This window comes from Argiope bruennichi, chromosome 7 (genome assembly GCF_947563725.1).
Source record: "Argiope bruennichi chromosome 7, qqArgBrue1.1, whole genome shotgun sequence".
NCBI classification, from domain to species: domain Eukaryota; kingdom Metazoa; phylum Arthropoda; class Arachnida; order Araneae; family Araneidae; genus Argiope; species Argiope bruennichi.
Genome location: NC_079157.1, coordinates 37,906,028 through 37,932,957, shown reverse-complemented (window position 1 = coordinate 37,932,957; position 26,930 = coordinate 37,906,028). Strand labels below are relative to the sequence as shown.

The 26,930-nt window shown below is 31.7% G+C and overlaps 1 protein-coding gene across 1 annotated transcript in view; it reads right to left on the bottom strand.

The window, feature by feature from the left end:
• The window catches only part of LOC129976669 (putative GTP-binding protein 6), a 28,566-nt gene extending 1,716 nt beyond the window's left edge, over window positions 1–26,850 (bottom strand). Inside the window, exons 1-7 of the mRNA XM_056090363.1 lie at window positions 26,279–26,850; window positions 23,294–23,475; window positions 17,319–17,408; window positions 17,122–17,233; window positions 7,374–7,494; window positions 5,887–6,095; window positions 1,300–1,448 (exon numbers count right to left, since the gene is read on the bottom strand). Of these exons, the coding sequence (XP_055946338.1) occupies window positions 1,300–1,448; window positions 5,887–6,095; window positions 7,374–7,494; window positions 17,122–17,233; window positions 17,319–17,408; window positions 23,294–23,475; window positions 26,279–26,749 (1,334 nt within the window). The 5' untranslated portion in view covers window positions 26,750–26,850. The remainder of the gene's footprint in view (window positions 1–1,299; window positions 1,449–5,886; window positions 6,096–7,373; window positions 7,495–17,121; window positions 17,234–17,318; window positions 17,409–23,293; window positions 23,476–26,278) is intronic.
• Window positions 26,851–26,930: the final 80 nt, after the last annotated feature.

Sequence of the window (26,930 nt, the reverse complement as noted above, 5' to 3'; positions counted from 1 at the left end):
AATGCGTTTGGGGTGTTTGCATTATAAGTTTTAAAAGTAATTGATGACAGAAACTAACAAATCTTTTAATATCAGTATTTTGAACTAAGAAAATAACCATATCAAATTTCGTTATAATAATACTGAATATCCAACAAATGAGTCTTCAGCAGTTGCTTTCTACAGTAAAATAAGCAATGTAAAGAATACCCTTTTTGTATACTTGGGAGGTCAAAATTTGTGGTAGAAATTCTGATTCTAATTTTTCTTACAAGACCAATAGCATGTACATACATTACTGTAATTAGTGATAAACAAACAGATGCATAAACACTGAAACTGTTTAAATCGAATTTAATCATATATAGCAGGACAAATTTTTTAAAATCCATAATTCAGTTCTAAAGACCCCACATTATTTTAAGGCCACTCTGTACTTCATTTAAAAGTAACTAATGTTACTCTTAAGTTCTTAAAGGTGACATTTGAATTGAAACTAAATTCTAAATAACAAAAAATATTTGAAAGATACTATAGTTTAAAAATAATAAAAATGCTTATTTTTTATGAAAATGAAATTTTATAATTTTATTAATAATTTTAATTTTTATAATACTTTTAGTAATAATTTTATAACTTTAATAATTTTTTCATGGAATTTTGCTGAATAAATTATGTAGATATATTCTATTAAAAAAGTAAATGAGTAGATCTGAAAGATACCACTATGATAAAGTTTTAATTTTGATTCATTTACCTTTAATTTCTTTAAAAATTAGTAAAAACATTAAAATTAGTAATTTGCATAGAGAAATGTATTTAATATCCTTGCAAAGTGTATGTATTTAAATAAAGAAGAGTCTTGTAAAATATACATTAATCTATTTTTTTAAAAAAATATCAAAATTAGAGAAAAAAATTATAGTAAAACAAAATTACTTTACTGCATTTTTTTCTTCTGTATTTTAAAACAGTGTAAAACAAATAGTAATTTTTTTTTTTTTTTTTTTTCAATTTGGGAAAACTTTCTCTTAGAGAATACATACTACTAAAAATACCCAAAATTTGGCAGCTGTAGGCCCAATGTTCTATTCTACATTTTTAATGTTATAATGTTCTGTTCTATTCAATATTTTTTTAAAAATCTTATAAGCAGCAATTTATGGATAATTTGCCATGGCAGTATTAAATATTATCATGCTAAAAAAAATTCCATTACAAATGCTACGTTCTTATGGAATGATATTTAAAGCACAACACAATTATATTCAAAATCACTTTTATGTTCTATATAATGAAAAATATACTATAAACACTCACTCCTGTAGTAAATCTATTTTATTTCTGACTTCCACTATCGATTCTAAAAGTTTCTTTGGTAAATTCAATTCCTGCAATGTTTTCAACACTGTTTCCTTTTGGTCTTCAGTGTCTGGATGGCTTATATCTCTGATGTGAATCACAAGATCCTAAAAAAATTTGAACCCTATTTACAATATTTAGAAATGAAAGGAGGTTTTTCCATCAATAATAAGAATAATAAACTCATATATTTAACAGATATAAAAAAATTTAACAAATGAAATTACAAAGGCTGTTCTTATTTTTTAAACTGTTACAATGGAAAATATACATAAGTAATCGTTTGGTTTAAAAAAGTTTTTCATTTATTTTTTTCATATTTATTAACCCAGAATAAATTATCGTCTGAAATTATAAAATTTTCTTTAATTATGAGAAATAATTCTGTTGTTTTATTCAATGTAGGATGTATAAACATGGAGTTAGTAATAAAATAAGGAGAAATAATATCTATAGAGTCGAAGATAAAATTAATATGATTTCTCAAAGTAATTGTGAAAGCAAGTAAAAAAAAATCATTTAAAAATGATTTCCAAATCAACTTCTATGAATATTTCTAAAGGAAACTCAGTAATAGAAAATATTGAATATTAACAACTCAAATAACTTTTGCAAAGATATAAAGGAGAAAGGGGGAGGGGGTAATAAACTGTACATAAGATAAAAAAATTTAAAACTATCAAAAAATAGTAAATAATTTTATTTAAAAATTCATTATAAATATAAAATAGCGGTTAGAGGGAGACTTTAAATCGCTCAAATTTTCTTGGGCACACATCTTACAAATTACATGATATATTGTTGTAAAAAATACAGATTGAGAAGGATTAGTTTTCAGAGTTCAATAGTATGTATTCAGAATGTATGTGGCAGATTTATGACTTCATAGAACAATCAAAGATATTTAAAGCCTTGATTCCAAGTAGGAATCAGGACATATTTTTAATTGGATCAAAGATACAGCTTCTACATTTGCAAGATATTATTTACAACTATAATCTGAAAAATTTAATCTTGCTTTATAAATAAATTTATATTGATAAAAATAATCAAAACATCAATTCCTGATGGTATTAAGCATTCTAATAGAAAAGCAAAAATGGTGCACATTCGATCAAATGGATATATTAAAGTTTTCCGATTTAGAAAAAAACATACACAAATCGATTTGGTATATTTAAAAAGAGAGAGAGAGAGGGAGAGAAATTGAAAACTTGGCTCTCATAATTTAAAGAAACCTTTGGTAAGAAATTATTATTTCTGGGTTTGCATATAATGGAAAATCAAATATAAGGCGAGGTGGAAAAATTAAAAATCTGCACGAACTAACAGTACTACTAAAAGAATATTTTATTCCCAACACTTAAGAAAAAAATTTCAGGTTAAAAAAAACCCCTTTTTCTACAGAATATTTAAAACTCGTATTCTCCTTAAAAAATTCACATTTCACTTTTGCGCATTTAGATTACTGAAAAGAGTCAAACTATAGAGGTTACAACAGAAAATCAAGGACCTTGTTGCATTAGCATTTAGAATCGAAAAAATACTATAAATAAAACTTCTCTAACTACAAAAGTACTGGATCATCAGATTTTTTTAATCCAAAAAATTGATATGGAACTAGGCAAATTTGCTTGTGAGACAACATAACGCTCACAGTTGTAAGAAAAGAACTTTAAAGAAACCAAAGTTTACAAAAAAAAAAAAAAAAAAAAAAAAAAAAAGAGAGAGAGAGAGAATTCCGAAAGAATTTTCTCAAATTATCGTTTGCGTTTTTTCATGAAATTATTAAGTTGAATTTAAATTAAATCGTGTACGCGACAGACCAATGCTAAGGGCGGGATTAATAAATAAGCAAGGTACTCTGTAAATCCTTGAGGAATCCAAATTTTTTTGTGGTATTTTCAGAGATATTTGTAGTTTGAGTCGTACATTCGAGCTTGTTCAAATAAAATATCATTTAAATTCTGTAACGTTATTCTAACAACATTTCTAACTAATTATCTTTTGTAAATGCTATATTATTTTGTTTTAAAATTTTCACACAGGTATATTGTTTTATAATTTAGAAACTGTTGGAACCGATAATTAAATGATAATTAGATAGTGTTGGCATTTGTTTTAGCTATCTTTTTTTAAATTACTTTTAAAAAATTTTAAGTTAAAATAATTAAACTACGAGGTAACTTTCTTATCAATGACCCTCAATTAAATGTTTATTCTTTTACTTTGTCAAAACTTACTACTTAAAACTGCGTATATAAAATCAAATTTACAACAATACAAAAATAATTAGCTTTGGAAGTTGGATAAGGGGCACCAAGACTGCCAAAGGAGCCCTACAGGGTTTAGGCCGAACCTGCCAAAATTTTTAAAGTATGGAAATTTATAAAAGCGTAAAGGAAAAAGATTACATATGATAATTTTTCAAAATAAATTATTACCAAAAGAATTATGATGAAAATAATAGTTACTGTTTAATTTCGGATTTGAAAACCCTTCACGCTTTGGCACATGTGACAGGATGTATTTATTTAGTCAAAATACGGGTGAGAGGAAAGATGGAAGGAAGATATGTTTATATTTAACGATAGAGTGGATTCGGATTATACACGAACTTAGGAGGCTTAAAAATTATGGATAACTCGCAATATTGTCAGAAAAAGATTATAATCAAAATAAAATACTTTTGTGGCGGTTTGATACTAGCGAGGATAGAATCTGGGACCTTGTGGTTCGCAGCCGAGTAACATGACCATAATACAAAAACAATTGCACGTGTTGCGTAGCTGTTAACTGGCTTATAAGCTTTCACCACAGACTCCCCCTCCAGTGAGTCGGAGGTGAGACGAACGATATGGCTGTTGAGTGGTGATGTATTAGCTGTTGAGTCTAATGCGCCTGTATCCATTTGAGCATTTGAGAAGCGCCAAGCGTTATGGCGAGCGTGTGTGGGTGAGTGGTTGCTGATGCTGTAGCTGTTCGCCAACTTTGGTTTGCTGTGGGTAGATGGCGCCACAACAGCTGTAGGAAGGTTGAAGGTTCATCGTCCGAGGTCACCAATGTCGCTGTTTGATATGAGAGAGGATAGAACCTGGGACCTTGTAGTGCGCAGCCGAGTGACAGGACCACAATACAAAAGCAATTGCTCGTGTAGCGTAGCTGTTAACTGGCTTATAAGCTTTCATCACACTTTAAAGCAATTTTTTATTTATTATAAGATTCCTACATATTAAATTATAATGAATGAAGAAAAGATTTGTGTTTTTAAAATTTGTTAGCGCACTTTTTTACGAAATAAAAATAATTTTTTAAATAATTTTTTATATTAAAAAACAATACGAATGGTTGTGTTAAAATAAAACAATGTGATCGAAAACGACAAGACACTCACATACAGGGGGGGGGGGGGGGTGAATGAAAAAGTATCTAAAAGAACGGAAATCAAGATCAAATAATGACGAAGAATTTCGAAATATGCTTCTGTTGCTCTAAATCATTCAGTCCCTCTAGCAGATATACGTAATTCTGTACGTAAAACGTAAGAAATATATCGTTGCCAAATGTCAGGGAAGATCGGATTTGCAAATTAATAATAAGCTGCATGCATTTAAGCCCATTACTGCATTGTGACCCATTCTTCCTAATTGAAGATTCAATGTTAAACTGACGGGCTTTCGAATTGGCCATACACTTTATACTCACAAGCACTTGTTCTCTAGATATTCAGTGCTAATATGTGACGGTATGTTTTTCCCATTTCACTTCCGAATTGGCCGCACACATTATATTCACAAACACTTGTTCTCTAGAGATTCAGTGCTAATGTGTACATTATGCAACGAAAACCAAACTATAGATCATATTTTAACAAAATGCCCTAATTTTAACTCTACACGTTTACACTATTTTAAAACCACCGTTTTAGACTTGAAAAACTTAGTGGGTGAAAGACCCCACTCACATTTGTTTCTTTTACTTAGAAATATCGGTGTCTTATCTCTAATTTAGGTTTTTTTTTGGGGGGGGGAATTCTGACTATCTTTTACGCTTTATAACGGTATGTCTTTCCCATTCGCTTTCGAATTGTCCACACACATTATACTCGCAAACACTTGTTCTCTAGAGATTCAGTGCTAATGTGTAACGGTATGTTTTTTTTCATTTGATTTTTTTTTAACAAAGCTGCAAACTTATTTAAAAGTTTCGACTAATAGTAATTGATAGTACTTATTTAAATCTTTTTACATTGTTTCATACTTTAATCTTGTGTTTGGCGCAGCATAGCCGCCACCGGTTTTTGTGCCATAAAACGCCAAATTCCAATCCTTTCAGGATGGATCCAAAGACTTTCAGGATAATAAAACGTATAGTAAATATAAGGATAATTTAAAATGGGTATTTAAAGCAGAGATTTTAAGTAAACATCTCATTTATATTATTTAAAAATATGCAAAGAATCTCTACATATGTATATACACATTTTTAATACAGAATAAAAATTCAAACATCAAAAAGTATGAAACTTAAAAATGAAATGCTTACGGCAATATTAATCTCTTCCAGGGTGGACCTGAATGACTGGATGAGAGCTGTAGGAACATCAGATATGAAGCCTACTGTATCAATATACAGAACTTTTTGCTTGGATGGCAGAAAACCAGGGTGCAGAGTTACATCCAGCGTTGCAAATAACTTGTCTTCAGGCTGTAAACGACTGTCATTTGTCAAAGATTTTATCAAAGTAGTTTTACCTAAGATTAACAAATAGGCTGTAATGGTACATGGATACAAACAAGATTCAGGCAATATATTAAATGCATATGCCCTATTCAATTGCATTAAGTATCAGAATGTCATTGTTAATGGTATCATGCAATGATAATTAATACATTAACGGAGAGTATCTGGTACAATTTTGGTGGATGGATGTGAAAAGCCTTTTCATTTCTTTATCTTTACTAATAATAAATATGAATGTGCATGTGTGTTGGCCCTCTACTGGTCAAATCATTTGACCTATAGATACCAAATTTGGCACATAAATGTAATAATATTTCTTAATCTAATTTAAATCACAATTCATTCTCTAATTTTTATCTTAAATTTTATCCAACAAATCATAGGTAAAGATGCATCATCTGAGATCCCCTGGTATAGCAATCCGTTATGATGCAATTTTTGCAACACCTTACCAACAAAACTAAGAAAGTTCTGGAAGTCCAGTTAAACTTTATTTAAACTTCCATTTTGTGGAAGGACATCGTTGGACTACTAAATAAAAATAATTAAATGCAAAAAAAAAAAAAAAAAAAGGAACGTCTGCAGAAGGTTAAGGGGGAATGTGACAACAGAGCCCCTACCTCAAGCCAATGATTTGTCCCAATGCTCGGTGAATTCAAAAAGTACTTTTTGTGTACGGTCAACCTTCCCACCATCACTGAACGAAGTAGTATCGACAAGACCCAAAGAGTATTTCTTCTTCTTCTTGTATACAGTCGACCTTTCCGTCATCGCTGAAGAAGCAGTATCGACAAGACTCAAAGATACTGCTTCTTCTTGTGTACAGTGACTTTCCCACCATCACTGAACGAAGCAGTATCGACAAAACTCAGATACTGCTTCTTCTTGTGTACAGCCGACACTCCGTCATTGGAAAATGGTTCAAAATGGACTGAGAAGTTAAAAAAATGTGAGCACAATTAGTTGAAACAACAATCAAAGAATTTCTACTGGCAAGGCATTCTGTGATCAATGTTACAGTGGAATAAATGATATTATTTCTGCATTTGATAAAATAATTTACCATGAAATATTTTCTGTCTCATTACTTACTTATTGTATCTAATACTACTCATTCAGAATATAGCAGCTTTACTACATTGAAGACTGTTAAGTAATACAAAAGGAGTAACTCAACATAATTTGTATCTAAATCTATTAATAAAGCGCAGTATCTAATACTACTAATTCAGAATGCTGAAAATTTGCTAAATTTACGACTATTAAGTAATACGAAAGGAGTAACTCACCACAATTTGTATAGCCCACAACAGCTATAATTGGAAGAGCGTTTCGAGTTTCACTCCGTCTCAGAAATTCTCGCTGGGTCTTTATTTTTTCGAGCTGTTTCTTGATTTTCACTTCCCTGTCCTTCAATAGAGGATATAAATAAATATTTTAACTAATATGTTTCGAAAAAGGAAACGGAAAACTTCAAAGAATATTAAAACACAACAAATCAAGATTCATTTTCTTACATTCATTTACAACTGTCTTGATTTGGAATAATGATCTGCAACCAGCGACAGAAGTAAACTGGATTATTAAATAGACAGTTGCCTAAGCAATCCCGTGCCTTTAAACACACTATGCCCTGGAGATTTTTTTTTCCCATTAATTCGAAAATTTATTTGATTTTTGTGCTTTCATTTCATTATAAAGGTCGAATGGTTGAATTTATTCTAATTAAAGTCAAGAGTTGTTTAAATTAATTAGAAACATTATTCTAGCAACATTCTTAATTAATTACCATTTTCAAATTCTATATAATTTTATAATTCTAAAAAGATGTGAACTTTATCATTTTAATAAGTGTTTGATCCTATTATGAAATATCATTTAGTTTCTGGTAAGAATTTTTTTTAATAGTAAAAGAAAAAAAATTTTTTTTTTTAAATTTCAGTTGTGTATTTTATTTTATACATGATTTACTGAAACCAATTTATAAGAAAATGTTAAATGTTTGTAATTTCAGTGTGTCAACATTCTCTACTTAAAACTTTTATATAAGCGGAAGTGGTCTCCCCACAACTTTCTCGCATTTCATAAATATGCCATCCATGGGAACGCGTCGCATGGCAGTGGCGTAAAATAGTGACAAAATATTATTTGTTAGTATTTTCACTGAATCTATCGTGTCATCCTCGGCAAGCTTATTTTAGGATTAATCATTGACATGCGGTTAATAACATCCAAAAAACCAAATCTGTGTTTTATGCGGCCTTTTCTCAATGATTGAAACCAAAATTTTATACAAAGCTGCCCTTGCAATCACAATATCGAGAACCAAATTTGATACATTTAAGTTGCTGCGTTTTTCAGTTATCGCGTTTACAGGTTCCCGAAAGTACAGACCGACAGACGTCAATTTCTTGTTGGATTGGATTTTACAGGTGTCTACACTATAAATTTTAAATCTGTGTTCCGAATTTTATTTATCTAGCTCTTGTAATGAATTGGTATGAGCGGGGATAAAACCTGGGATTTTGTGGTTCGCAGCCCAGTAACATGACCACAATACAAAAGCAATTGCTCCTGTAGCGTAGCTGGCTTATAAGCTTTCACCACACTCTCTTAATATATAAGAGCCGGACTGACGGACTTCCATAGAAATCTGCAAATTTGGTGTAAAGATTTATACCGAAATTCATTCGTCTAGCTCAAAGCGTTTTCAAGTTATCTTTGTCACAGACAGTCAGACGGACATTTTCCAAACATGAGCTTTTTTAACTCAGTGCGGTCTAAAATGTGGGGATTCGTCAAAATCTCGAGTTACAATTTTTTGACGTTAATTATACATTCTCTACACTTTGGATACGAGAAAGTAAAAAAAGTATGTCTTTAATAAAAGCAATTTAGCTATCAATACATTTTCTTCCTTAATTTGGGCAATTTTTAGGTATGATACATTACATCTATACATAGTATAAAATGAAGTCTCTTGAAAGCGTCTGTATGTTGAATTCCTAAAAATTCGAGAAATATTTAACTAATTTTGGAGATATTTGTACCATTTTGTCGGGATTTATTGGTAAAGGTTTTAGTATATTGAAGTCATATCAAAATAAAAAAAAAGGAGTTTTATAATTGCGATTTTAATTATTTTCCTACTACGATTCGCGAGTGCGTAAAGCAACAGTATCTATGCTCTGAATTCGTGCGTGAGCGGAAATCTCAAACATCGCACGTGCAAATAGCAAGAGCTGTGGTATTCATATGTGATATATTTCTTTGTTTATATCTACTTTTAAACAGCGATTCAAATCTCATTATCCCCAAAAGAAGGACTGAAGGCGTCTGAATTACAGAGACAGAATGAATCTCGCCTGTCTGCTGACAGAGAAAGATATTTAAATTTGAAACACAGGAGAAGAAGTGAAAAAACAAACGTTCCTGATATTTGGTCCGAAAAAGTATACACCGTTCTGAATTTCGATCCATGTGAGGATTACAGGGTGAAAGTGAATTATAGTGTGCACCCTACTGCGCCAACAATGCCAAGTCGCCAATAAAGATGGCGGACAAAATAAACAAACACTTCCGCGGAACAGTTACGGTTGCCATTTCCCGCCATATAATTACAACTTTTTACTGATAAGAATTGTTTTTTTTTTTTTCCCACACTGCCCTGTGCCTTCTACAGATACCTTCGGCATCTGTAGAAGGCACCGGGCAGAATTTTTTAACTTAAAAAAACAAACATCCAACGGCTTCGCAAGCAGCGGGAGCGGAAACCTAGTAGCTTCGCTAGCACATTGAACATAAAGACTGTGTGGATAACAGAAACAGTACATAACCAAAAGAAAAGAAAGAACGGAGAAGGAAGGAACATTCTCCATACAAAATTTCAAACAAACATACATTTCCCAACTTCATCAACTCGTAAAAAAATATATTTCACTCACCCTTCATCCATTCTGCCAGAAAATAACTTTTAATTATAAGCTTAACTTTGTTTATTTAATAAACTTTTAATTATAATAAAGAACAAAATTAAAATTTTTAATCGATATTTTTTTAATATTTTTAATTTAACATTTTTTATAATATAGTTGTAGTTTATGTACAACTCAACCATTGCAAAAAGAAGTAAACAAAACAGCATTAGGGTTTCTAGAAGAGAGTTCCGATGGGTTACCATATTGGCGACAAACTCGGGGCACACTATTCTTCACTTTATCCATGTGTGCTATATAAAAATTGTTTTGTAGTTATTTTTGTTGATTTCTAAATATCTCTTTGATCCCGCATGATATTCCCATGTCATATCGGGTGGAGGCTAGACTTAAGTCTAAAGCTAATTTTTCCTCTTACATGTTATGACACGGGCAATGCTGTGCGGGTACTGCTAGTAGATATATATTTATGATATATATTTTAGTATGATTTTCAAAAATGTTTTCCTGGAAAATAAAGAAGAAGAAGAAAAAAAAAAAAAAAAAATTCTGACCTTTATCTGCTCAGAACAACAATGGAGAAATAGACAATAAGGAAGGGCAGTTCTAAGACAACATACAATTAGGTAGCTGATTACTCGGGCATTATCATTATTAATGACACCGTGACTAATTCTCTAATGACCCTGTGATGTCAACTTCATTAAGAAAGTTCGTGAAAGAATATTGTTAGGCAGGATATTGAAAAAGCGACAGTAATTAAAAAAAAAGTCCTCACCTTCATCTTACACTCAAGTACAAAGATTACATTGTAATAATAATAATAATAATCGTAACATAGTGTGAAGTCTCAAAATTAATTAAAGGGTTAAAAGTATGAAAGAAAGCATTAACATGCAATTCAAAGAATTTTAATTTATCAACAGTTTCAAACCGCTTAATTTTTTTTTCTTCTTTTTACTTTCTCGTATAGAGAGAAGAATAGTAATATAGAGAAAGTATGGTCATCGTTAAAAAATTCGAACTCGAAATTTTCGCGAATCCGCACGTTTCTCCCTTAGTTCGAAAAACACATTTTTGAAAAATGTCAGTTTATCTGTCTGTCTGTGACTAAGATAATTCAGAATCGCTTTGAATTAGACGCATAGAAATTTTCAAATTTCCATCAAATTTTGTGTAAATTCTGATCAGAGCAGTCTGTTCGGCTGCTCGAATATAAGCTAGAAAGATAATTACAAAATGAAGAGAGCTAGATAGATAAAACTGGTTATACAGATTTAACATCTATAGTAGAGACATCTGTCACATTTTGAGTCAAATCTAAACAAGGGTTGACTGTCTGTCGGTCTGTATTTACAGAAGCATGCAAACGCAATGATTTATATATATCAAATTTGGTATGGAATTTTGTGGATAAAAGTGCAGTTCTACGCCATTTTTGTTTCAATCAAGGAGAGAAAACATGATTAAAACAAAAATTCGGTTTTTGGATACTAATAATTGCACACCAGGAATTAATCGCCAAAGATGACACAACAGATTCAGTAAAAATGCTAAATTCAAATCAATTATTAATATAAATACAATACAAAAGTTAATAACTGCTGTATTCTAATGTCATGCAAGGGTTCTCTGGCATTATAAGTTTATTAGAGAGAAAGCGAGAAAGTTTTGAGGAGACTATTCCCATGAGTTTCTGAATCTATAATTCGAAGTATTGTAGTATGATATTGTTTTAGGCTTGAGCGCCTCAGTTTGTAAGGTTTTTTTGAATCAAGAAGTTGACAGAAAGATAGCCGATTGAGATGCGCAAGGATAGAACATGGGACCTTGTGGTTCACAGCCCAGTAACATGACCACAATACAAAAGCAATTGCTCGCGTAGCGTAACTGTTAACTGACTTATAAGCTTTCACCACAGACTCTCCCTCCAGTGAGTCGGAGGTGAGACGAACGATATGGCTGTTGAGTAGTGGTGTATTATTTATTAGCTGTTGAGTCTAACGTGCCTGTACCCATTTGAGTAGCGTCAAGCGTAGCGTGTGTGGTTACTGTCGCGCCAAGTGAGTCTGACGGCTTTGTGTTGCTGCGTCAAGTTTGTGTTGCTGCAACGACTTTGGTTTGCTGTGGGTAGATGGCGCCACAACAGCTGTACGAATGTTGAAGGTTCATCGTCCGAGGTTACCAATGTAGCGAATTTTCGATGAACGACGATAGAACCTTGTGGTTCGCAGCCCAGTAACATGACCACGATACAAAAGCAATTGCTCAGATAGCGTAGCTGTTAACTGGCTTATAAGCTTTCACTACAGACTTTTCCCTCCAATGAGTCGGAGGTGAGACGAATGATATGGCTGTTGAGTGGTGATGTATTAGCTGTTGATTCTAACGCGCCTGTACCCATTTGAGAAGCGCAAAGCGTTATGGTGAACGTGTGAGGGTGAGTGGTTGCTGTTGCTGCGTCAAGTGAGTCTGACGACTTTGCGTTGCTGCGGCCTTTTTGTGTTGCTGCGACAAGTGAGTCTGGCGACTTTGTGTTGCGGGTAGATGGCGCCACAACAGCTGTACAACGGTTGAAGGTTCATCGCCCGAGGTCACCAATATAGCCGCTTGAGATGCGCGAGGTTAGAACCTGGGACCTTGTGGTTCGCAGCCCAGTAACATGACCACAATACAAAAGCAATTACTCAGGAAGCGTAACTGTTAACTGGCTTATAAGCTTTCACCACAATATCATCCTAAAAACAACATGTTAAACCAGCAGAAGTAACCAACCCAAACGTTTCTTGCATACTCTCTAATAAAGGTGTTATCCCCTTGTACTCGCATAAAATTCTGTGCCTTGCTAAGATTGCGAATGCCTTACATGGCATTAGCGAATAATAGTTACAAAATACTGCTCTTTGAGATGAATTTAGCATTTCGAATAAATATATCATGTGACCCTTGGCGATGGTTTTGACAATTAAACCTTGTCAATCGTCAAAATAATAGGTACCCAAAAATCGAGACTGTGTTCTACACGTATTGTTTCCAACCGTTTAAAACCGAAACTTAACACAAAGCCACAATGTGTAGTAACAAAAATCACATGCCAAATTTCATATATTTATGTTTGAGGCATCGCGTGCATATACTTATGAAAGTAAAGACTGACAGAAAGTCAACCCCTTGAAGGATTTGGTTCCAAATTTGATAAATATTTACACTTGAGATATTAAATTGGTGTATGAAATTTCATAAATAACTTGTAAACATATTCCGACAGCCGGATAAACATACTTTCAAGGAATGGATTACGCTCAAAATTTGATAAAAATCTACCAATTTGATGTTAAGATAATATACCAAATTTCATCAGCCTAGCTCAAAGCGTTCTTGAGTTATCTTTGTCACAGACAGACATTTCAGAATTGTAAGACTCAGGAGGTTTAAAAACTTGGAGATTCGTGAAAATCTAGAGTTCGAATTTCGACCATAACATTTTTTTTATAAATTTCGTACACAAAAAAGTTTTTTTTTTCTAAAAAATCTTTTGATTTAATTGAATTAAACAATATTTAGAAAACAAAAGCGGACGAAAATGCTTGACCAAAAAAATCCGAGATTTTTCAATACTTAAGAAAACAAAAATGAGAATCACATCTTAATTGTGACAAAAAAGAATCCAGGATCCTCCCACCCCCTTGAAGAAACTTTGACTTGAAATTGTTCTACCATTCTAATACAGTACGATGCTCACCTATTATTAGAAGGGAAATGGCGAAACACCTGAAATCCACTTCCTTGTTGATGCTTCCCCTACAAATACCGCCTTCCCTCTTTTTCTATTTCTCTCTGTTGTTTATCGAAGCTTCCAACAGAATCGTCTGCGAGATTCTCATTCAGAACAGCTGCATCATAATTGAACGAATAATCAAATTCGAAGGCTGAAATATTATGCATGGGATACTTTGAAATTTTGTGTACAAATTTTAGGGAATAATCGACACTCCTCTTATAATTAATGATAAGACAATATTTAAAAAAACTCAGCGGGAGTGGTCTCCTCGAAACTTTCTCGCGTACTCTCTAATAAACGTATTTTCGTATTATTAATCGTATTTTTGGAAAATTGTGTGTATGTCTGTGACAAAAATAATTCAAAAAAGTTTTGAGCCAGAGGGATGGAATTTGGCATACAGTCTTTATAACAAATTTGTAGATTTATATCAAATTTTGAACAAAATCTGCTGATAGAAAGTCTGACTGTTCGATTATAAGTCAACACGATAATTACAAAACGAAGAGGGCTAGATAGATAAAATTTTGTACACAGATTTAACATCTTTACTATAGACGCCTACCAAATTTTGAGCGAAATCCAACAATGGGTTGATCATCTTTCGGTTTGTACTTTTACAAACATGTAAACGCGACAGCTCAAAAACAAAATGACTTAAATATATCAAATTTGTACAAGATTTTGTGATTTTTAAGTGTAGTTTTATGTCAAATTTTTACTTCAATCGTAGAGAAAGGAGCGTCTGAAACCCGAATTCGATTTTTGGATATTTTTGATCTCATGCCAGGGATTAATTGCCAAAACTCTTATAACGGATAACATGATAGATTCAGTAAAAATGCTAAATTCACGACAGCGGTTAATATTTCCTAACTATTGTATGTCATGCAAGGCATTCAATGGAATAGTATCTTTATTAGAAAGTATACGAAAATTTTTTTTTGGGGGGGGGCACTCGCATTCTTTTGGGGGGGCACTCCCATTCTTTTGGGGGGGGGGTAATTACCCGAATGCAGCTATAACACAACTATCAGAAAACCTAATTTGCATTTTACAAGAGTTTTCTCTAACCGATTTGAAACAAAATTTGACACGGAGTTACAATTGTAGTTACAAAAACACATATTAAATTTTATATATTTAAGTTATTGCATTTTGAGCAATCGCTTGTGAAAGTACAGACCAACAGACGGTCAGCTCTTGACGGATTTGGTCCCAAATCTGATACATAATCTGTATGCTATATGTTAAATCTGTGTACCAAATTTTATCCATTAAGTTCTCTACTTTTTGTAATTATTGTGTTAACTTGTATTCGAACAGTCAGATAAACAGACTCTTCTGAATGCATTTGGTCCAAAATTTGATAGAGAGTCATCAGACATAAATCGAAAAGCATATTTCTCGGAATCAAGGAATTCGGAAAAGTGAAAATTTCGAGTTCAAATTTTTCTACGATTACATCACCCATTTGTATACTTCGTACGCAAGAAAGTCAAAAGATACTCGGTTCATGTGAATATAGCGTATTTAAAAGAATTAATTAAATTAAATTAATTAATTTTGAGAAAAAATTATAGATATTCTACAATTCTATGGGTAGAAAATAAAAACCTTGTAGAATTTCACCTCCCGGTTTCCACTTTTTCCGGAAAAATTTATAAAATTTTCTTCGCGGTCCACTGAATTACATCATGTTTCTCCATTTTTTTTTTTAGAGCTGCAGACGGAGGAACCACCTCATTCATTAAATTGTTAGTTGCTTTCTAAATATTATTAAAGTTTGAACATTGGAAACTTAAATATAGTAGTCAAGCGCCACTATCTGCAATAGAGGAACTTTCGATCTACGTTTCGATATTTTATTCATAAGTACTTTCTAGGCCAGGTGTTCCCAAAGTATCGTCGCTATTCATTTTTTGGTGGATCGCGCCAATATCTTGATTGACTATGAAACCTTCCATAATTTGTAAAAATATGATATAAGTTTAGAATCTTCTTCACGCTAAAATTAGAAGTAATTTTTGTAAAATTATATTTAATAACAAATGGTTTTTTTTTTATCTATAAAATCTTTTTTGGAAAGAAAGAACGTGGGTTGATCTTCGGAAAAATTTAAGGCACCGACGATAAAGTGGATATAAACCTGGCTTCTGGAAATGAATTTTTTCAATGTTTCGCCCTCAATTAATCTAAATTAATTTATGTTTTTCAGACACTAATAACAGCCTACTTTGGTTGCTCCAGTTCTAAGCTGTTAATAGGAAAATCCAGGCTGGTGGTTTGAAGTACATATCGCCTAGGGATTGATGAGATGGCTGGTAACCGATTCACCGTAGTGTTTGTTTGCTCCTCCATAATATTTCACTTTAAAAAGTGACATACGTGAGAGTAAGGACTCGAAAGAATAGTAAAGTAGTGTATGCGAGGCATGATTTTATTTTATTTATTTTGCCCCTTGATAAGAATTGGCTTCAAAAGTGATATAATGAACAAAGATTTTATCTTTATGGTCCAGCCTGGCGCCCAGAGTATTTATAACCCTTTTGTACGCCCTAATGTCACGCTTTTGAATCACTATGGAATACAGATCTATATTCAGATGTTAACAAGCTGGTGGCACAACATATGAATATAAATTCAAAAATGCTTCCCGTCTCAGGATTTTATAAATATTTTCCCCTTTAAAAATTTTCTAACCACAACTTTTTAAAGAGTTTTTGTGTTTTTAATTTCGTTAAGAGAAAAATAAAATTCTGTTATACAAAATCGAGCCGATGAGTGTCCGATGAGCAATCTAAAAAGCTAGATAATGGATAACCACGCTTTATTCCACCAGAAAACTCGAACCGCATGTAGCAAAACATAACAGAAACGAGAACTTGCAGACATCAAAAATACACTTGCAACTGGAAAGTCATTAATTAAATAACAGCACAGCACGAAAGCGCTCGGTGTAAAACAACCGAAAACTTTGCTTTGCAATCAACTTTAAAAAAAGGATAATTTGCTCAAATTAAAGGCATTATCTCTCTCTAAAGCTTTTATGGTCTCGGGTGCTGTGTATTGGATTCTCTAGAAGGATACTGAATCTTGGATCCTAATAAAGATATTGTCATAATTCTTGTATTTCTGAGAACTTTCATCTCTATCACAAAGACGGGAAACCAGACACTCATTCAGCATTCATTCAAATATCGGTAAAATTCTCTTCCTCAGTATAAGGAAAAAATGTTACAGATTCGTAACAATATAACTCAGAATTGCTTTAAAGTCTAGAATAAAATAATAGTGGAAATACGAAGTAATATTACTTACATTCAAAATTCGTCTACGAACTTCCATAAATGTTTCACCATCTCCACCAACACGCTCGATATCAGGAAATAGGCTCGAATCAAAAGTGTGAGCAAAACTGCTAAGTTTCACTCTAAAAAAATTAATATTTAACATAAAAAAAGACAACATATAAAAAAATGAGAAATTGTTAATATTTAACTATTTGTACAAGTTACCTCAAGTAAGGAATTTCTGCTAAGGCAAGTTGTAATTTTGCTTCATTTGTATGGGCATGATTGTGAAATATCTGCAGTATGATTTGATACCTAAAAAACATTAAAATTGATAAAATGGATCATCAATCAAAATTTAAGTAAACTTTTTGCATCAAATAAACACATAATCTTCACAGATAATGCTGAAGGAGAAAAAACTGACTTCAAAAGTAATCTTTAAAATTCTACGTCCTAGTAACTACTTTGCAAGAATTTTTTTTTTCTATTGATAGATGCAGTGAACAATACCTATATTCATTTTTCCAAATAACCATCGAAATATGCCAATTATAAAATTTCCTACTTGCAAAAGAACATAATGATTGAAGAATAGAACAATATTAATATACGCTAAAAAGATATGTATTTATGCATTATACCGACCCCCCCCCCTTCCTCCCCAAGATTCAGTTGTTAAGTAACAGAAATATGTCATCAAGACGATTACTTCATGTAAAACAGAGCTTGGAAACCTTGGTATAATCTTACGGTTGCCAAGTAAGCATGGAGACCGTTATAATATTGTTACAAAACTGTAATGTTGTTTCCAAGCACGATTAGTTCGATCACTGAAAAGACCGTTTTACGATCAAATCTGTTAGATGCTGATCGGGTGCCGAATCTGTGACCTCACAGGTTGACAACAAAATATACTCTAGTCCATAAATTAAGGATAATTCAGAGTCAAGCGGAAATCGAACTCTAAAATACATATATCATCCGTAAAATGACTAAACACATTTTCAAAAATCATATGCAAATTGCAGGAAGCCACCAGATGACACCGATAGTACGTCACAATGACGAGAGTGTAAGAGAGTGATGTATAAAGAATACAGACAAAGAAGCAAAATTGTTCGCTTTATAAGCCTTTCAGTGCAATAACCGTATAGTTATGACAAAAAGGACGCATCTGGATGTTTTTTTACGTGGTAGAATTATCAGCCGTCTGGAATGTGGGCGTACCCAGCTGGAAGTATCCAAGGAACTTGGAATCGTCTAGACTGTCGTCACCAGGCTCTGACAACGATTCCAAGATGATGGTAATGTGAGTAGACGTTACAGCACAGGTCGCCTTCGAGTTACAACGCCGAATGAGGACCGGTATTTGGCAGTTACTGCCAAAAGAAACAGACGGAGTACAGCATCAGACCTATCTCGTCAGCTCTCTTCAGCCACTGGTAAGACAGTTTCAAGGCAGACCGTGTACAGACGCTTGCGGCAGATTGGTCTATATGCTCGTAGGCCTGTTAGATGTGTTCCACATACTGCAACTCACTGTCGCCTGCGGTTAGCCTGGAGTAGAGAACATGAATTATGGACACTGCAACAGTGGGCTTGTGTGATGCTTTCCGACGAGTCCAGGTTTAGCTTGCAGTCTGATTCTCGCCAGACTTTCATATGGAGAGCGCCAGGTACCCATTAGCACCAAGAGAACATCAATGAACGACACCTTTACGGTGGTGCAGGATTGCTCGTTTGGGGAGGAATTATTCTGGGTTCCAGAATTGACCTGTATGTTCAAACTGGAACCATGACAGGCCAAATCTATCGGGACGTCATTCTGGAACAACGGGGCGCCATTGGCACAGAATTCGTGTTTACGAATGACAGCGCCCGTCCTCACCGTACAAACATCGTAAACGAATGCCTTCGATCGGAGGATATCATTCGTATGTACAGGCCAGCATTCTCACCGGACTTGAATCCAGTAAAGCAGATGTGGGACATGCTTCGTCGACGAGTTGCAGCTCGTTAACTACCTCCTACATGTCTACCAGAACTTCGAAGAGCATTGCTTGCACATAGCATATTTTTTGCTCTTTACCTTTTGTTTAATAAATAGGCTTTACAAATTAGTCACTTTTGTTTTGCTCCTGACCCTTTCTTTTTCTGACATTGCAAAATCCTTAATTTATGGACATGAGTGTAGATAATATTGGAAACTTCGAGAATTTAGAGATTCAAGCCAATAGGAATCGATGTATGCCTGATTGTTTCAGAACCTTCTCCGCCCACCTCCCGGTATCTACAAAAAGCCGGCAGTCTCCAGCCGCAGTCAGTCGTAGTCGTGAAACGAGTCGTGTATCAATCGTGTAAAGAGTCTACGGCGAATAGTTGGATCAGCCCAGCGAAGAGCAAGCGTTGTGTGGAGCTCAAGCGATTGCTAAATTGAGCTATGTGCCGAGTCCTAGTGTTTATTATGGAAGCAGCATCGAGTCGTGTGTGGAGTAGCCAATCGTGTAGTAGTGAGTCTGCAGTTGGATACAGCTAAGGCGGGAAGACAGTGAAGAATTGCAGGCGTTAGGAGTGATCTATAAAAGTGTGCTGCTGTGTGTTTCCTGTGCTCGTCTCAGTTGTGTATTTGTAGTCTTTGTATAAGCATCATCGTGTTTAATAAAAGTCGTTGTTCGTTACTGGACTGTTTCTTCATCGACTAACAAATAGGAAAAGAACCCCGGAATTTCCATAACAATATATTATGAATTATTATTTCATTGAATATTTAATAACTATATTGGGAAATACTACAAAAATACTTTTTAAAAACCTACTTTTATTAGTGTATTAACAAGGTTGCTACTCAAATCTGGATTTAAAAAAATGCCCTGTATTTTCTCTATATTTTTCCAGTAATGAAAGAGGAAATGGTGCTAGCTATAATGGAATAGCAATACTCCATAATTTTAAGTAGTGAAAAAAGCAAGGGAAAGGGCCAAAAATGTAAGATTACTCTAAATAATAGTATATTAAAAGGTTGCTTATATATACATACAGAAGAAAAACAAAATTTTCATATTGAAGGGGTAAGGTATTCATCACCTTTCATGCTGTTCGACTGTAATTAACACCAATATAATATTTTTGCTATCATGGTGCATATTATTTAAAGATTACTTAACAAAAGCATTAAAAAGCAATATTACTTTTTACTTATTTATTTTCGCCATTTCATATATTTGGGCATCAATTTCAGGACTTCTGCAGATTTTTCAGTCGTCAGTTTAATTTCTTTTTCTTTCACAACAATTTCATTTAGATTGTTGATTTATATTTGTTGAACTCCTTTCCTTTTTATTTTCCCGGAACTTTTTTTTTCTGTTTTTCTAAAGCTTCATAATACTTCGCACGTGTTAATTTAGCATACTGAAACAACTCTTTTGAAATCGGAACATTTAAAATACCTCAATAAAAGCCTAAAACATAATCCGCAGTTCTGAAAACAATTAACAAATCTCCTTTCATATTTTCAAAAAGCGTATCCTTGTTGATACTAAATCCACCTCCACATAGCCGCATTGCCATGTGACAAAACAAGAATAATTTTTACAACGTCCCCAAAAAACCAGAAAATTTTTTTGACTTCAAAATATTAGAATAGAAATAATCTAAATGATTTTTTTTTATCAAACTGTTCTTTGTATTCACATTTTAGCTTCTTCAGTAAAAGTTCAAATTGGATATTTGCACGTTCTGAGCATACCGGAAAAATATGTGCTTTGGAATACAGAATTAAATGCAAATCAATCATTTAAAATAATAATGGAATGTTCTTCACAGCGAGTTCTTCAGTTCTTTAAACAAGATGCAGCTTTTAAAAAAGCAAACTTTTTGGTCATGTGTTCCAATAATTTTTATAGTATTCTTCGCAAATATAAAACATTCTAAATATAAACATGCTAAAAATCCTTTTTTTCAGTTTCAATAGCTTCACTAGTAATCAAGTAACTTGAAGTCGCTATTCCAATATCAGTATTTTTTCTCAGTTTTAGATTTTCAGGATCCTTATGCTCTATTAAAAATAAGCTGTCTAATATTTTTTGCTTCTTCGATTATGCTTCTTCTGACAATATTTTTCCTTAACTGCTTAAGAAGACTGAAAAGATTTTCACATAAAAAAAAAAGGGACAATTGGTTCAAAGGCCTGAATTTTTCAAGAAATGGTTGAAGAATATTAGCAATATAAGAGAAGAAGCTAACTGCAGCCATAATCAATTTATCTTGACAAGCATTTATATTATCACTCATGGAAGATCCAGCCAAAGTTTTGACAGAAAGTTAAGTATTTCCTTATGTTGCCAAAAAGTTTTAGAACAAGTTTGCAAACACTGACACAAAACTTCAATAGAAATTCAGAAGAACCTGTAACTTCAGAAAATTGGCAAATTTAACTAGACTATTTTTAAATATCCTACACATTGCTTTTAGAGTAACATCTACTTTCCATCCAGTAGATTTATGTCGACATTGAAACGTTCCATGGATTATGTGTAGTCTACAAGTTCCTAAATCTAAAATTTTACAGTCATTTTCATACGAAAGCTCTTCTTTGACATGCTTTAAAAATTTTTAATTTACATTTGGTCCATCCATACTAATTTGTTAAAGGAACTATACATCTAAACTTGGTATAACTTCTTTAAAATTCTCAAACAGTTCTTGAACAATGGTATACTTCAAAAATATTGAATTCCAATATCTTGTGAGACTCTGTTGGTTGATTCACACTAATACCGAAAAATTCATTTGGCATTTTTGTGAAGTACTGTTCAAAGCTTCACCAAAACATATCGCAAATTTTTTATTGTTTAAAGATATCTTAAGAGATAGTTGAAAAAAATGGAGCAAATCTGTAATAAACAATGAAAATTTAACGTATATTTATTGGCTATTTCACTCATAGTGGAATAGCAAAATATTATGTGAGAATACATGTAGAAATATTTCTGATATATGATTGAATACATTAAAGGGCAAATGACTCGCAGCAAGTTTTGATACCCATAAAAGTTCAAAAGACCAGACCAAGTCTATTTGTAAACAAGTCAAAATCAATCGCAGATGACGAGGCTTATCGAGTCGTAGGAGCCACATACCATCTTCCTTGTCACCTATGATTGATGTTGTTTCACTTTTGAAGTTATGGCTACGATTTTTTATTCTTGCAATGTTTAGAGATAAGCTATTTTTTTTAGATAAAAAAAATAAAATCTCCTGTACTTTACCGGGTTTTATGAAAATTTCCTTGTTTTTTTTTTAGATTTTAATTTTAATTTCCTGTACTTTCTCGGATTACCTGGTATTGTAGCGACTCCCTTTAATAAGAAAAAACTTATTTTATAACAATTATTACTTACTTTTTGGTTTGTATTTTAAACCTAGTAGTTAAAAATATGGAATCTTGTAAACAATTTTTAACAAATTTATAAATTTACTTTCAAGCAATGATAATTTTATGCAATTATTTAAACAAACTACAAACTGATAATTATGTTCTGCTAATATTTTTAAAAAATTGTGACAAGAACACTAATGCAAAGTTTCATTACTCTTACTAGAACATGGGAAATTAGTTACAAAAGTTAAATAAAAGTAAAAGTGAGTAAATTGGATTTGAAAGTTTGGTTGAGCATTTCACCAATTATTTTGTTGAAATATACAGATATTTGTTTCAATGGTTAATGAATACTGAAAAACTGAGTGCATGCTTATTAACTCGAAAGCAATAATTCAAGCTGTAATGTTGATGAGAAAAGTTTCTTATTTGTTTACTTTATAAGGCTGCTATAGAAAGAAATTTGTATATATATATTTACTGCAGTTAGCTTGCACAAGAATATCAAATACTGTTCTATTTAAAATGAAGTTAAGATAAGCATAATTTTACTTCTCAATCTTTCTTTAAAGGAAATTTTTTTTTGGCATAAGTTTAGAATATTTTCTTTATTTCTTTGCATTAACAGAGATTTTCATGTTTTCAACCATCAATATATCTAATCAAATATATTATTTAATATTTTAGCAAAATACTGAATATCAAATAAAATCAGAGCATTTCAATAAAATGAAACACATAAATAACTTCTATAATTTTAAATAATGAGCATTCTGAAGTTAAACAGAAAATCTATGAAAAAAATACACGGTTAAAATACCTATCAAAAACTTGAACTTTGAAATAATCTTGCAATTCTGCATTTTGGATTGCTTTCAGTATATCAATTCCAATGAAAACAGCAGTGATGGAAGGATTGCTTTGTATTATCATTTTTAATTTCTCAAGATTTCCTTTACCAAAAATAAGCTTGGAATGGAAATCAGCAACAGGCATTACTAACTTAAAAAAAAAAAAAATGATGATATATAATAACACACACACACAAAGAAAGGCTATGATACAGAAGACAAAATGAGTTCAAAAGGTACCAAAATTACATACAATTTTAATAACTTTTAAGCTCTCTTTTTAATTACATATTTAAAAAAACCGAAAAAAAATAATATTCATGCATTTAAATTACAATATTAAAATTCAAGGAAATATAAAAACAAAACAGAAGCAAATCATAAAGGAATAAAAAGAATTAAGATATAAATAACAGGATGATTTAAAACTTCTAAAGCAATTTTAGAAATCAATAATTCTCAAATAGATAAATATAAAATAGTCCATTTTCACAGCAATGATATAGACATGAAATGGATTTTTGTCATGTAAACATGGCTAGTTAATATTATATAGTATATATACCATAGGTAATGGTGTCAGATACATATGATACGAAGTATAAATTATTGATTAGTTCACAAATGCTCAATGTGTAGTCTTAAATCAGGGGATAGATGCTACATAATTCTTTATCTTTTCAAAAGAGTCAGTAAGCTTTCAACATTACATGTTCTATCAACTAACCAGAAATTGTACTTAATGCTTAAAAAACAAAAACAAAAAATTATTTCACTTATATTATTCAATAATATAAAATGTAAACTATCTGGTGGTTTATATCATAATCTAAGTTAACAATAAATTCTAAGTTTGTGACAAAAAAGAGAGATTTCATTTCCAACTTTCCTGTGCAAATAACATCATTTCATTTTCATTTACTTGCAAATTATAGACATTTAAAATTACTTAAGACTTCTATATCACCTTATTTATGGAAATGAATATTATACTAGATTATGAGAGCATAATATTACACTAGAACACTTTTTGATGATCTAGAATGTTAGATAATGATTTGAACAGTGAAAACTTTTAACACTTACATGATATGCAAAAAGACTGAATTAAATTAAAATTCATTTGAAAAAAGAAATTAAAAATTAAAAAAATGTGAAAGATCATTCTAATATCCAGGGGTGCTCTGGTACTAAAATAAAATAATTTTAAGTACTTGAGTTTACAGTTAAGGATTCTCAAGATTTATCAAGCAAATATATAATAATTTCTATAGGAAAGGGAAAATTATAGACAAAATAATTTTATGAAATATAAGCAAACAATTGTCTGAAAAATAAAACATAAACTTAAAGAAGAAGAAGGAAAAAAAAAAAAAAAAATCCTGGCATCAAATTGGAAGGCAAAGATAAATTCCTTTACATCTGAGCTACTATCTGGCAATATAAATTGTTGATGTTAGAAATAATCAAAATTAGGGCATGAAAATCACTTTTTCATCTCCTCAATTCTATGATACTGCAAATATAGAAAAACATTAAATTAAATGTTCATCAAGCTAATTTGGCTAATTAGATTTATTTTTTTACCTTCAATATTTACTGTTCACAAGAAAACTTGCCGGCATCCTGGCCTAGGGGTAGATGTCTTCCCCATAATTTGGGTGTTATAATAGGGGCTGGTTATATTTCTTCATTCTGTGTTCTATCAGTGAGATGTGTGAAAGAGCCCCCCCCCCCTGTAAAAAGGGGTTGTGTAAGTGTCATCTTCATATGAGCTGGCAATCAGACTTCTGCCTTCGGGTGCTCAGGGGTCTTTACCCTCAGAAGCTACTACTCTCTTATCATATTAGAATTGAACAGACATGTACTTAAAGAGAACTTAAAGAACATGAGAGAAAGCATGCTTAAAGAGGAATGCTAGTACTTTGCTCCATGTTGTTCTCCAGATTTAACTTACTCTCTTTAACTTTGTCTTCTATTTTTTTACCTTTCTTCTTTTTCCTGACTTTCTTTTAATAGATTAAAATTTTAAGAAAAGAAATAGCAATCAGGCAAAAAATAGTACATGCTACCTTAAAGTATGTCTGTGCTAAATATTATAACTCTAGATCTAAATGGTCTGTTCTGTAAAATACCAACATAATACTCACACATTCTTCTTTATTATTAGACAAGTGTAAGAATATCTTGCAATTTGGAATAAAATAAACACTAATTTATCTTAACAAAGCTTTTCTATCTAGTTTGATGGAAATGAGTTTCAGGAATAATTAAGCTCATTATAATATTTAAAAAAAATACTTCTTTGCTTCAGTTACAATTAGGAAGTCTTGAATACAAGTTTTAAGCTGCCCTATCAACATAACAGATTTATAACATAGATTTCATGTTACAATATCATGTACCTATAGAGTATTCTAATAAAACATTAGCTAAAAAGAAAAAAAATTGTCATCAATGTTACAACTATTATGTCATGATAATTTTTTAAATAAAATATTGTATGCAAGAATTAGAAAATAACAAATCCTTTTAAAAAATGCTAAAAATACCATGAATTGAATATCGGTTATCAGAAGCATAAAAATTTAAAACAACAGTACCTACTAAACTGAAAATAAGAACCATTAATTATTATTAGATTCACACTAATGGTTAATTATAATTTTAGTCAATTATATTAATACGAATATTTATTAAAAACTTCTAATTAATTGTTGAAAATAAATTTGAAAAAGATGCATTACTAAGAAAATTTATATTCCAACTACAAATTAAAATATGGATGCAAAATAAATATGATGAATTGTACTGATAATTTTTCCTATTAAGTTTTGAATTGATCAAAAAATATTAGTTACACAAAAAATATAATGCTTTGTTTTATCGTTTTAAAATTAAAACATCTGTTTAAAAAAGAAAATGCCTTAATTTCAACTAATTGAAAATATTACTTTTTGAATAACAGTCCAGTCCTTTAAAGTCTTGATTAAAGAGGCAGCTTCTTCTAATTTTAATTCTGACTTCAATTTCTTCTCTGAATTATATCCATATTTTTCTCTGGGTTGGACAATTAAAACTTTGTGGCCTGTTCCTGGATGTTGATACAGAGATTTGGAAATGCTTTTAAAATCAGAATCATCTAAAATATGGTCATTGTTCACATTGTTTTCAGATTTGTCACAGAACTGTAAAATAGTAGATCTCTGACTAATGCATCGATTAAATAATTTCAAAAGTTTATATTCTTGTTCATGTTTTAAATTAGAAAATTTGCCACAATAATTAGACCTTTTGAATACAGTTGAATAAATAGGGTAAGAGTTAAAGAATCTGTTTTTAGTATGGGAATTAAAATCAGAAACTCGAATTCTTTTCCCGATGGAAAGTAGTAATGATAATTTATATATTTTTTCCCCAAGCATTTCTAAAATTTCATAGCAAACCAAATAGTTTGTGACAGGATCACAATACACTATACAATAACTAGCGGTTAAATTGTATTACAGCACATGCTATAATGAATGTAAATAAACAAACTGATTGAAAGTGCTACCACTCACAGAGAAATAAGTTATTTTAAAAATCATAACAAAAATATTAAAT